Raw genomic sequence first — 14,381 nt, forward strand, 5'->3', positions numbered from 1 at the left:
ACAAAAATAAATCCTGCGATAATGACATCAATTTTTTTATTTAAAAATCATCATCATCATCAGTAAAAAAAGGAATTTTCTGATTTTTGGGGAGATTGATCAATATTAATTAAAAAAAAAACATTTATAAAACCTAAATATTGAAAATAACAAAAAAAAATAATTTTGAATCATCTGGAAAAATCGTAAGAAAGGAATTTTCCTGACTTTTATGGAGATAGATCGATAAAAAATATTTATGATACCAGTCAAAAACATACACACTTTGACATACAAAAAAATACCAAAAAATATGATTCGATTATCCGGGCTGAAAATAATAGTGAACACCCGGATAATCGAGTACGGGCTGTAATAGAAATTTTTTTAGAGTGGTTTTACCCCGAGGGTCATTCACCACTTTAATAGAAATTTCATGATAGCTTTTAACTAGATTTTCCTGAATATTTGGCTGCTTCAAAAATTCATTTCTCAGAAATCGTGCATCGTAGTGCAAGCATTTTTTTTATGATAATGTAAGTGAATTTTCTCAGTATTCCTATTATATGGAAACAAAATAATTGTAGACCAAACCTCGTGTTTTTTTAGTCTTGACCAGGGCTTGAAAAGGGATCGCAAGTTGAATGTGACTGCCGTGAATGCGAACTTTCCGCATTCAAACGCCGTTTTTTGAACGATCATTTGACTGTTTTTTTAATCCAGTCAATCTGCCGCTTGCGCTGCTGCCGTCTTACAATTCATGCGGCATCTCAGCAAAAGCAAACAGTCGATCTCCCGTTTTGCTTTGCGCTTTGAGAATATAAACTGCAAACTGACTGGAAGCATACGGTGACGTATTTTTTCGTTTCTCTTTTTGTCTCCAAATCGGCTGCTCACAGTAATAGTTTGTCTCCCGGACGTCGGTCCGACGCAAGCAAAATATTCGTTTGTATTGGACGGAGTCCGACCGACTTCTTCCATGCACATGTAGTGGTTGTTTTTTTGTAGTATTGAATCATACGATTGTGCGGTTGCTTTTCGTTAGCGTGGTGATTACCAGTCATTTGACTGTTTTGCAGTCATTCGCTGCTCCAAACGGTAAAGGCAACTTGATCGAAACGAAAATGTCAAAAATTTTAGAACGCGGTCGTTCTGCTGCCTGCAATCGGCGTTTGACTGAGCAAACTGCCAGTTGTGTTATGCATAGCGTTCGTATTCCACCTCTAAACGGACGGTGTGAACTTGAATGCGCGTTGGTGTGACTGCGGTAGAAAAAAAAAGGATCGGTCGAAGCCCTGGTCTTGACCTTGAAATGCGGTTAGCATATATTAATATATTTTGAAACGGTGGTTTTTTTTCCTTGTGTGGACTCATCACTGCGACCAGTATAGTTGATCTATTGTGATATCGCCCGGGTGTTTGCTGTATGCAGTGCTGTTAATATTCATCAGCATAACGTTCAAACTTCTGGATTATCAGTCTAACTTGCACTGAAAATCTGCTGGCTGTGATCAAACATACATAATAACTAAATGCAGCAAGCATGAACTTCATGCACGAGAATATAGAATATCAGTGCCCTGTGATATTGTAACAAACTGATATTCACGTTGGAGCAGTGAAAATCAATAAAAAAAATTTATTTTGTGGTTTAGCATCTATTGCGTTCAGCTGTTGGACATAAAATTTTTCTTTTCATTAACTGCATTTAAAATTATTTTTTACCTGAAGTGAATATCACCTTCTAGATTTGAAAATCACTTTCTCCTGTTGTATTTTCACGATAAATTGAACTTGTATACTATGATGAAAATCGCTGTGCAGTTGTACATACGAAACTCAGAGGCATAAAAAACAATGTATGCTGAGAAAAAAGATTTTCTGTTTTGTTTGAAATTCGGTGATAATTTAAGGCCCTGGCTGTATGACCTGCACTGCATTTCTTTTTGCTGTCAGGAGGCTTCAGAGGGTAAATATAGAATTCAGCATGAAGGAAGGATAAATGAGGGGCCTGAAAATGAACCCATGCTAAAGTCACTTGACAAGGAATGGCTTGATTCTACTAAGACTCGAACTCACGACCACTCGCTTGTCAAAGCAGACTCGATAACCTTGCGGTGGTTACAATTGATGAAGGGACGGTAGGGGAACCGTTTCAAAAAATATTAAAATAATTGCGTTTTACTGCATGCAAAATTTTTGAATTTTTTTTTCTCGTACACCGTTTTTTTCAATGGTGAAAATTCACAATAGTGATGTTTTTGTTCTAGTGTTGCGACCGGAAACCAAAATGTTACACATTGGAAATAACACTAATGAAGGGTGTCCCAACTGCAACTGCAAGGGTAGCAAGTGGCCCTGCAATTGTCATGTACTCTAACAGCTGGCTGCGAAGTCTGTCGTACAAAAACAGAAGGTCAAGCTTCGATAACGGAATGTATCACCTTTGCTTTGCTAAAGGGTGTCGCACATCAAATTGCACCACGGAAGAAACGCTGTAGAAAATTACCCATTAGGTATTTTCTCTTGAAAATTTGGGTAGAAGTAGTTTAGGGTGTATTGTTTCGGTTAGAGATTTGGCTAAAAAGTTTAATCTGTCCAAGTCTTTCGTTCAGAGAGCCAAGGAACGGGAGGGACTGCATACGTACAAAGTACAGAAGGCTCCAAACCATGACGAACGGCAAAATACGGTGGGATATTCACGGGCCCGGAAACTGTACAGCCAGATGCTAACGAAACTTTATTGTCTCATCATGAATGATGAGGCTTACATCAAGATGGACTTCCGGCAGCTTCCGGGACTACTGTTCTTCACCTCCCAGCACAAGTTTGATGTTCCGGAGGAAATAACGAAGCAAAAAAGTTTGCCAAAAAGTACATGATTTGGCAAGCGACCGCTCATGTGGCAAACGGAATGCACCTTTCGTGACTACCGGGACTGTAAACGGGCAGATCTACCTCAAGGAGTGCCTACAGAAGCGTCTGCTTCCTCTGTTGGAGCAACACGACGGCCCTACGATCTTCTGGTCGGATCTAGCTTCGTGCCACTATTCAAAGGATGTCCTGAAGTGGTACGAAGCCAACGGGGTTACTTTCGTAACCAAAGACATGAACTCCTCCAACGAACCGGAACTACGGCCCGCCGAAAAATACTGGGCTATTATGAAGCAAACACTACGGAAGCATCCCAAGGAGGTCAAACCTGAGAAAGACATGAAGAAAAGTGGGTTTTTGTGCAGAAGTAGCTGCAGCCAGATGTTGTACAAAACCTTACGAGTGGAGTTAAGCATAATGTGCGAGCATACGGTTAGGGTGTTAGGGTGAAGTTGAATGAAATAAATGTACCAAAAACTCACTAATGGATTATATTTTATTGTCTGAAAGTTTGAAAAGGATCGGTCAATTAGGTAATTTGCTACAGAGTTTCTTCCGTGGTGCAATTTTATGTGAGACTTGAGTCGATTGGAAGATGTAAACACAAATTGAAAATCTCATTTTCATCGCTCTAAAATAATTTTAAACTTTTCTCTGTGAAGGAAGGAAATACATTGCCGAATTGATGCTTTGGTATGTCTTTAGTGATAAACTATGAGTAATCAGTCTACCATATTTTGTCACCACGTTCGCTTTCGTGCTCTTCTTTCATTGATTTTATTGCTTTCGGTTTTAAACTATTCAACTTCATTTGTAACGATGGCAACAAGCACAGTGCTAAAGTCTGGTGCGTGTATACTAACAACTCGTGAATGGAATAACTCACAGGGGGTGGTGAGACTGGCTCCCACTTGGTGTATTGGTGAATGTAACTTGTTTGCCTAGACGCACACACGCCAGCAACTTTTCCTCTCTACCTCGGTCGGTACATAATTGGGACGCATGCTGACGTGCTGACAGACACATCGGTACACGTCGTCACACCTACAGACGGTACGCAGTACCTATGCACATACACACACAAACACAGACAGCACACTACAATCACGATGGCCCTGGGATGGGGCCACTACCAGTTATTCGCATTTACTACATTCGACGAGACGGTTCTCTTGTTTATTTGTCGGGTGCCACGCGCGCGGTTTTAAAAAAGTGTTGTGCAAGGGACGCATAAAGTTACTGTGGGATTACTTACCATTCAACGAGAAAATAAAGACTAGTTTTTAGTGGAAAATAATTGCATTGTTGAAAATTATCCAGGAATTTTGTTAGAAGTACGACTCTTTCTGTGATGATTGGTAGGTAATCAGGCTAGTGTCATAGTGTCAGTCGATTTGACAGTCGCGCATAAATTTTAACGTCATTCGAATTTCTATTCATGATTGCCATTTTATCTATTATTAGGGAATGTATTTTAACAGCAACAAAAGGTTTTACCTAAAGCCACTTTTCGCACTGAACTGAGAGAACAACGCTATAATATAACTGTATCACTCTCGAATGTCATGTCCTAAATTTCTTCATAGCAGACAATACAACAAGCGGATCGTAGCCAAGCTGTTTGGTATTTTTCGTCGAACATATTGCGAACCCCTTGTTGTCTGACCGCGGTGTGTATTAGAAGATTCTTTTTCACCATATGTGTGTACCTACCTACATTTTGGATGACGTTAGAGCATTACTGCCAAGCATGGACGTAGAAGTGAATTAGCTTTCTAACAAGTGGAACGCGTTTTGTTGCTTATCAGCTAAGCATAAGAGTTTTCAAGACCTGTAAAAATAAAAAGTACCCATTTTTGACAACATGCATTTATCTAATCGAAAACCAATGCTTCTTTAAACTAATATTTGTTTTTATCTGATTTTTTTGCAGATTTCATTGCAGCGGATTATAATTACATATACTTGAAAATTGTGGTGAAAATTCTAGTAATCTAATAATAAATATTGCATATAATGATAGTGCTCTGAAGTGTTCGAATGATTCCCTCGTGAGAGATAGTGAAAACATAGTGTTCTCAGTGCATAGTGCCGTACGTAAATTCTTTAGAAGATTAAGAATCACGTAAGTTTGTAGTGACAATGAGTCGTAATCGCGCCAAAGCTGGCGCGACGACGTCCACATCGAAAAAACATCACGAGGAATACTTTTTAACTTCCTCTGCCGCGGTCCCTTCCGCAAACAACCATAGCCTGTTGAAAGATTTAAAGATTACCTCGGGTAATAGTAACGGATCTGGCAGCAGCAGTAGCAGCAGTTTCAACAAACACTCCTCCAGGCATCAACATCGTCCGTTGAAAACGGATTATCCGACGTACTACGAAAATCTTAAGTTCTATCAGCAACAATCATTAGAACAGAAACGCAAGGATGCTTGTGGTTCCATTGAACCCCCAGATCTGATCAACCAGATTGTGGCAGACCAGCAACGGAAGTTACAGCAACAAGCAGCGGCCAGGAAAAAACAGCTGGAACAGCATTCGGCTGTTAGCAGCAGCAGTGGACATAGTCACAACACTAAGTATCACCAGGTTCGGGAAACAGCGGCTATAATGGAATCGGAAGAATCCGATACTGGCGCAGCCAGCGGTAACGAGAGTGGCAGCGATGACCATCAACATTGTCAACAAATTCACTCTCATACTCATGCTGGCAAAGGTCAACAGCATCCTTCACAGAAAAATGAGAATGGTGTGGAGGATGAAGAGGAAGAAGACGATGAGGAAGAGGAAGTGGAAGAACAAAAGCAGAATCAACAGGATTCACCGAAGAAACGCAGCGAAAAAAGTGGTAGCAGCGTTATCTACAACGGAACCATCATCGATAAGGACAACCTGGAGATGATAAAAATTTCTACCATTAACACCAAAGGTAAGTGAGTCATAAGGATGTTGAGATAATATTAAAACAAATTGATGAGTTGTTCTCTATTACGCATAGCATGGTGAAATTTCGCTTAACAGGTATTTTTTTTCCAATACAAAAAAGCAAACGAAATAGATAGTAGGTATGCAAAAGAGTTTAAAGCTCCGTTATATTCAATCCGTTTGTTTTCATCTCACAACATACGGTAGACATAAAGTGCCCATAAAAATCCATACATATTCTGAAAGACCAACTAAAAATAGCTTCGCTGGGAGTTTCATTTACGATCGAGCAAAGCGAAACCGAAGAAAAACATCGCTTACACTTTCAACCGAAAGCTCTCGTCTTCGTTTCGTTCCGTTATGGAGAGGTGTTTGGTTGAAAACCTGCTGAAACGGGCATTGTTGCTTTAAGGCAAAACCTTTCTTCGTCCGTTCACGACGAACGTTTGCTCGCTGCTACTTACTGAGATCTCTTGCGATACATATTCAGTAAACAGTAGGGGCGAGGAAGCATATACGCAAATCGAATCAGGAAATTAAACGAACCGCTACGATTACATTTGTGTTCATTCGTAACCCGGGACCGAAGCTAAGGAAAAGGCGAATCAGCTCCGAAAGAAGACAAAAAATGTTATGGAATTTAGACGAAGATATGCGAGCGAAGACAAGTTATGCCATTCCACTCGCTGCCATTGCCAGTGAGGCCAGCGATTTTTTGACTTATTCAAAAGTGACAAATTTGAAATACATAGTTGTGAATGTGCACTTCCAAATTGTCGTACAAAATGGTAAAAAGGGTTGCTGAATTTCACGAACTTTTGTGCCAAAAAATCTAAACCCGAAAAGTGGCCAGGATTTGAGCGTTAATCACTCAGCGATTTTCAATACTTTTGCACCGATCGATTAAAAAATCTAATCATTGAATCGCATGACAAGCAAAGATCTAAAACTCTAAAAAACGGAAAAAATCATATACAGAGCACGGGCATGTACAATATTTAGACTTCATATTATCTTATGTATAGGATTTTTTTTGTTTGATTATAGTCACTTTAACAGCTTAGGTCATTCGTGACTTCTGCGGAGTTGGGATTTGAACCCGAGTCCTCGGCGTGAATGCTAACCACTACGCCGGGATTGACATGTATAGGAATGTTTCAAGGAATTTATTACAATATTTACATATTTGCCTAACAAACTGCCGAACATTTGCAAAATGTCAAGCATTGTCGAATTGTACCTGTATTCGAAGTTCTACGTGCGCTCCTTGTTCATGCTCCTAAGCACAGATCTGCATACTTTTTTTAAAATATGTCTTGTTTCACGATATTATGAAATTCATAGAAACGATATTTTTTGTTCCTGATTTATGCTCGTTTTTATTTTGTGCGCGCTATTAAAAATCGTCAAATCATATGCTATGAAAATGAGCCGTTTTTCTAGTACAGACATCAGTTTAATCACTGTTATTGCAGCTGCAGACAAACGTACGCTGCTTTAATAGCTTTTTCTCCGGGGATTTCTCAACTTCGCAAGCACGGACGATATACATGTTACAGGCGTTTATTCAGACTATTGTGAGGCAAGTTTTGAGATTGGAAGCTCAGGAAATAGGACAAAACATGTTCGGACGGAATGAAACAGCATTGGATAGTTGGAAAGCTGTTTGTACATGTAATGAAAAGTAAATTAATTTTTGTCGCTTTTAAAAGTTTAATTATAAAATTTGGAGTCTCCGATTTTGTTTCTAGAAAAAGTATTCCTTTGCCATTAATGCCAATATTTTTTAACATATGGGTCATTCCACGGGAAATTTACAGTCAAAATTTTTTTTCTCTTCGGAATACTTTTTTTACGTTCTTTGTTCGAAAAAAATCGACACGTATTTTTGTATTTCGATGTTACTGTTCGTAAGATATGATTTTTTAAAGTATTGTAATTCGAAAAAATCACTATTTTTTAAATACTGATTGTAAACATAGTTTGTAATATCAAAAAATGACTTTCTACCAGATGAGTTCACTATTCCACAAGCTTTCAAAATTGGTATACCATACCTCCTCTCGATTGTTTTTCAATAGTTGAATAGTGCATTTTTATAAACAATTGCAATATTTTCAAAGTTGGAACTTTTTTTTCTCGATTTTTTTATTTTAAAATATGCAAAATTTGGAAATCGAGAAATGAAAACTCTATGGGTCAAAGTCGTGAAAAAGTTTTCTTATTCATGGTTTTATAGCAAAAATATGCCTAACGCAGTCTTACATCAACCATGCGGACATGTCCGTAACATAACCTTTCGGAATTGTTGTTTCGGACCTTTAGGAAATATTGTTTTCGTTCATAACCTTATTTATTAACCAGGCCCTTAGAGTCTTTGGCCCAAAACTATACTGTGATTTTGAAAAAATTTCATATATCTATGGTTTAATATAGTTAGGCCATTACAAATATTTAAAAAAGTTTTTGTCCCTCCGGTGTTGGACCACTGAAGGGGGGGGGGGGCGAAAAAAACAAAGTGAATTTTTTAATCGAGCAAAAAAAATATGGATTTTAGGCATTTTTATTTTAAGTTCGAACATGAAAACCAAATCTATTCTTGCTTTTAATATATACGTTGTTAATTTCCATGCAAAAATCTACAAAAAAAAGACAAAAACGAAAGAAAATTTTTTGGCCGATTTTCGGAAATTTCACTGTTTGAATTTCCATTTCTATTTCATGCTAGAAGCGTTAACTCAACTCGTACACTCGTTTTTCAAGTTTTTCAGGCTGTAGAGCCCACAGACAATTGATTTTATAAAAAAAATTAACTCATATCCTACAAATTATTTGTTTGCCCCCCGATTTTTCAAGCCAATTTTCAAGGGGAGGGGGGGGGGGAGTGACAAAAACTTTTAATACGATTTGCAATGGCCTTATTGATGAGCTATGTAGATGTCTATGAGATTGTACTGCAGACTTAATTTAAAATAATTATAATTACCCTCCATTTAATTGAAATTCCAATTTTGTAAAACAAGTATCTTTCCTGCTGCCACTGGGTTCATATTTCGTTCACCGGCAACCGGATCTCGAGGAAATAAAATAGGTAACTGCCAAAACCTGAAAACCATCGCCAAACAACAGTCATGAAACTGAAGCTGCTTCCGAGTGAATTTAAAGTGAAAATAACTGTTATTTTTATAAATACCACTTTCCACGATTCGCGATTGAACACGCTGCGAGCGATCATCGGCGGGCCTCCGCCCGTTGTTGTGTCGAGTCGATTTGATTGCTGTGTTGGAGTTGCCAGTTGTTGCGACTGTTTGTGTGTAATCGCGGCCGTTCCGAAGGGAACTGAGCTCTCCCACCAAACCGATAGGAGAGGCGGTCTTGGCTGGCTTGGTACTGCTGTCTGTCTGTCTGTGCCGCTGTTGTTACACTACTGTCCGAGACTGTTACGCCACGTGAATGATCAATCTACGTGCCGTGCACGCACAGATTTTTCCTGACTGTGTTGGAGAATCTATTGTCATAGCACATTTTCACGACCGAAAAGCTTCTATAGCATTTCTGTCAATCAGTTTTGTCTTCGGTAATATTTTAAATGGGAAGAAACTTTCTTGCTTATAAAGTAAAGCTCCTAACTTCCACGCCAAATATGCTGTTGCATTGAACATATGTTGAGTTTTTCTGTAAGATTTCTAGATCTACCATGTTGTAAATTAAGGTTTTACGTTTTACACTAGCACACTCATTAAGACATTAAATGTCAGATGATTTATATGGACAAATAAACAAATCGGTTTATGTTTCTTGAAATATTATGAAAAGAATAATAGCAAATGTGATAGTTAGGCATTTTATTTCATATTATTTTTCCAATTGCAATAGATTACAATATAAAATTTGAAGTGAACCGCATGTTTTGTTACAGTTTTTAATGCTAAGTATATGACAAAATCAATGCCATCGTTTCCGCCTTAGTAACTGTTCGGCTGCTTAAAAAGCGGAACCTGCGGCAAGTTCGAGGCCGTTCATCAACCGCAAACGATAAGAGCGGTGGTGTTGACGCCAATATCCGAGAACGTTAGACAATTCTGATTTTTTTTTCTCATTCTGGTCTGCATTAGAAAAAAATGCTTGTAGGTATTAGTGTCGTACATCGAAATCTACCGAGACAATTTCCTATCGTTGTCTACTACACTTTATCCATGCGAAGGCTATCGTTAAGTCTCACGTTGTAATTCAAATGTTTCACAGTGGTGTTTTCGGCACTGTCGATTAGAGCGATACCTATATTGCAAAGACAAAAAAAAAACTTTCCAATGAACTTGACTGCAAGCATAAACACATTCACGTACGTGTCGAAACAATCCACAGTGAAACCTCTGAAATTGCAGTAAACAAAAACAACTAAGTGTGTTGATGCTTACTTAGAGTGTAATGCAAACCACACACGCTCAAAGGCAGCGAATTCCTGTAGTCACAGCAAAGGCATAGTGAGAGTGAACGGGACATGCTCAGTCCCTGATGGTCCGGTGGTATCGACCTTCAAATATTATAAACAAGCTGACTGTTTATCAACTGAAGGCGCCTATCTACCGTCAACTTATCCTCTGCCTGCTAGGCCCTCGGTACACAAACGCACTTGTGGTCAGGTGTTTCGAGCTGCACAGGCCACGTGCGCTGTACTTCTTCGTACCTGTCGATTAGTGTGGCGCCTTGCAAATAATGTTTTTGAAGCATTTTGCATCGATTTGCACTTTTTGCTTAAAACCAATACAAGTATCGTTCCGTTTTAAATACACATATGTTAGGCTATGCTGCTTGTCTAAAATCAGTTGTTTGTGTAATCGTATCCTATACGGAAGTCGTGTCGGTTTCTCACTACACAAGATTAGTCGTTAGACGTTGGTAGACTGCGTGGACAGCAAAACAATTCGTAATAATATTTCGAACGAATTATATGTTTCAACTTCTTGCCGAATTCTCCATCCATTACCCTTGATTCGATTTCCTTTTGTGACTGCGTTATTACTCTTGAATGACTTCTAAGCAATACAAACACATTTGCATCACACATCGTAATGAATCATCCAGCAATAAGCCTTTTCAGGAACCATATTTGAGTTGATATAGTTTTTTCACTAAACCCACCCGTATGAATGACCACAGCCAGTATGCAAATATTGCGAATTTCCCTAGACGTTTCCGTGGCGTTGTCTGCCAATACAGCTGAACATTCTGCCATATATGTATGTTTGAAACAGTCAAACCCGGAGGACGCGACGCGACGCTGCGGTCGCGCTAATTCCGATGGCGTACGAACCAACTACGTCAATATGACGAAAATTCAGTCCGGAGGCGGTGGTGGTGTTTTAAATTGCACACGCAGTTCTGTTTTGTTTCGAAACCAAAATTGGCACGACCTCGTTTGGATTTTGAATTCTCTCGTTGCCGTGCCGTCGTGCGTCGGGAGCTGCAATTTCGCTCTGGGAGGGTGTGTTGCGTACTTGCTGGGCAACTTTCTTGTTCGTGCTGCTTTTTTGCGTTGTGCACAATGTATGATGACCCAGCATGGGCTCAATAGAAATCCGACCATAGATCATTCTGGTACTTTCATTATCAGCTGTCTCAGCTACTTGTACATCTGTTATTGTAACGAAAATTCTCATAATGCAAAAAACAAAGCCCTTTTTCTCCATTTGAATGTATATGCCCTTTGTCAGCTCCCCCTCCTGTTGTCCCCAGCCACTTGTAAATCTGTCTTATTTTTGGCAATTTCTATAAAGCCATAAGACATTTTTACGTTTTTAAACCTCCTCCTTGTCAATGCCACCCTATTCCTCTTTTCAGAAATCTCTTCTTGACGTAAAACTGCTATCATTCCAAATGCCAGAGAAACGAATCCCTTAACTATATGACCTTTACTCCCCACTTGCAAGAGATCGCTTTCCTTTTTTATCAACCCCCCACGTTGATTATTTTATGAGAAAAAAACATATTTGCCAAATCTAATGAAGAACCGTCCAGGCGGTCCGGACTCATAGCGGAACATACGTTCGTACTCATGTTCTTCGTCCTGCCTGTTGGCTCCTTCCCAGTCAGCTTCCCCCCTCTCTACCACGTAGCTAATTATGCATCTGTTTGCTCTCTAACAATCTCAATAACGTAAACGAAACAAAGCTTTTCCATATTGCACTCTTTGAAGGAACCCCCTCCATAACCCCTCGTTCTTTCTCGTTTTTCATAAATTACTATTCAAAGGGATTGAGGAATTTCGTCCCAAACGATAACCAAAAGTTGTTTCAATAATTCCAAAGTGCAGTATTGTATGCTTCCAGGTTGTATCCCCATGTAAAATAAACAATTCCGGGAGATTCCGTGTTAATGCAGGCCATTCTTGTGATAATATAAAAAAGATAAATTCTGATGACACCACTTTTGTGTGTTTTTACCTTTTATACTATAACAAAGGTTTAAAAATTGGTCGAAAAACACGAAGTTGATCCGAGGCCCAATACCAATAGATAAGGTTCGACGAATTGAGCAATGTCTGTGTGTGTGTGACGCTTGACTTTAGTCGTCTGTTTCTCGGAGATGACTGAACCGATTCGTTTGCTATTACGCTTATTTGAAAGATGTTATCACCTTGTAGATCACTATTGAATGGTTTTGTCGTCCGACATTTTGTTTAAAAGTTATAAGCAAAAATGTAAAAATTACGTGACATGTTTTTCTCCGGAACCACTCAACCGATTTCAACCATTTTAGTATCAAATGAAGGCTCTTGCTACTGCAAATTTTTTGGGAGAGTTTTATCGCAAACAATCAAGCGGTTCAAAAGTTATGCTTAAAAATGTGCTTTTTAAGGTGTCAATTAGTCGAACGTTTCTCAGAGATGGCCAAACCGATTTATGCGCTGTTAGTCTCATTTGGTAGGTAATATAGTCTCATAGATCACTATTGATTTGTTTTTTGATTGTATGTTTAATTTGAAAGTTATGAGCAGTCGTGTACAGCATAATAAAAGTTACAATTATTTATAACGATTTTAACCAGATAATTAATCAGATTTCAATTATTTTAGTATCAAACAGGAGGCCTTAACGCTGTGAACATATATGCTAAATCTTATTAGAATTGGCCTTACCAGTCAAAAGTTATTTGAAAAACATTGATGAAATTATTTAAGCAAACTTTACTGATATGAACCAAATAAAAAAAAAGCGATCATGTGCTCTAGCGTAAAAATGCTTAATTTTCCAGGTAGTGTTTCTTTGGAAAAGTTTATTTAAAAAATCTGGCGCAACTTTTTGCACTATTATGGTGACCGTAAATCTACCTATTAGGGTGATACAAATTTTTGTTTTTTTAAATGCGTCCAAAAAAGTACAGTGTCTCCACAAAAGTTGTAGAACACAATAAAATAAGCAACTTTGCTGTACATAGTCACTATCTATTTCTTACTGGTTGCGAAGTGTAACGATTTTTTTAAAAATGCTGCGAAAATTAAAAAAGTTGAGATATCGAAAAGCGGTTACGTTACAATTTATTTAGATAAGTAATTTTTACACGTCAAAAAAAATTCACTCAAATCGATCCTCTAAGATACTGCGATACACGCACAGATGCTGAAAACATATGATTTCGAGGAGAGCGCGTTTAAACTATTGTACAACACTGGACTTCCCTTCAAGTGATTCAACAGTTTTACTGTAAATTCACAACGAGACCACGTACCGAAAAATACTACGAGCTCAACATTTCTAAAGATAAAAGTCTTCTGAAAATGCAGAATTTTTCGATTTTCCAGTGAGGGTCCCGCTTCAGTTTCTGAATTCAGCTAAAGTACAACATATGACCTCTTTAAGTACTCAAAATTGCAAAAGTAGCTCATTTGTTGACATATAAAGTGTCCAGGGTTACATTGGCCACAGCTGGACACATTCTAGGAACGTTCCGAATACATCCAGGAAAACGGACAGTTGCTCACTTAAACCAAACCCCAGAATGTCACAACGCTATTAACTCCAAATAACAAATTATACAAATAAAAGAAAGACATTTTTTGATAGCTTTTGAATATTATACAAATTTATCAGTATATTACATAGACATGCATATGTATTGATGATAACTATCATAGTGTTATCAAAAAGTTGCGTTCCGAAGGCGTGTCGAATTCTAACTCAAATGACAAATGAGATGGTATAACAAAGGTTCCTTTCACCAACAGGTGAATTAAATCGGGTTTTTTGTGAGAAGATGAAGAATTTTATGGCTTATTGCATCTGAGATTTATTTTATAGCAATAAACTAGCAAATGAATTTGTGTTGATTTTAACTCCCGCTTCGATGACAAGTTGCGGTAGTTCGACATTCCATGAAATTGTACCCTAAGTGGTCACTCTCACATTTTAAAACTATCTTGAACTTATCTTCGTAAATACCAGTAAAGTATCTGGTAACGAAAACATTTCTTCATTCGAAAAAAATGGTTTCAGATTGTGAACTCGCTACTTTCTGTATGCTTTGAGCTTCAAATCATATATAATGATATTCGTGATCGACGATAAGGAGACACCGAAAGTGGCTAACGTTATTGTGTTAAA

General features: G+C 38.2%; 1 protein-coding gene across 2 annotated transcripts in view; it reads left to right on the top strand.

Moving 5' to 3' along the window:
- The window catches only part of LOC128734126 (ribosomal protein S6 kinase alpha-5), a 44,495-nt gene that overhangs the window by 10,762 nt on the left and 19,352 nt on the right, over nucleotides 1-14,381 (top strand). The window contains exons 1-2 of one of the 2 annotated variants that reach the window (XM_053828151.1): nucleotides 4,070-4,211; nucleotides 4,787-5,785. In XM_053828151.1, coding sequence (XP_053684126.1) covers nucleotides 4,996-5,785 — 790 coding nt within the window. In that variant the 5' untranslated portion in view covers nucleotides 4,070-4,211; nucleotides 4,787-4,995. Of the gene's footprint in view, nucleotides 1-4,069; nucleotides 4,212-4,786; nucleotides 5,786-14,381 lie in introns of those variants that run through there. The other variant, XM_053828150.1, reaches the window with a different exon arrangement.

This window comes from Sabethes cyaneus, chromosome 2 (genome assembly GCF_943734655.1).
Source record: "Sabethes cyaneus chromosome 2, idSabCyanKW18_F2, whole genome shotgun sequence".
NCBI classification, from domain to species: Eukaryota; Metazoa; Arthropoda; class Insecta; order Diptera; family Culicidae; genus Sabethes; species Sabethes cyaneus.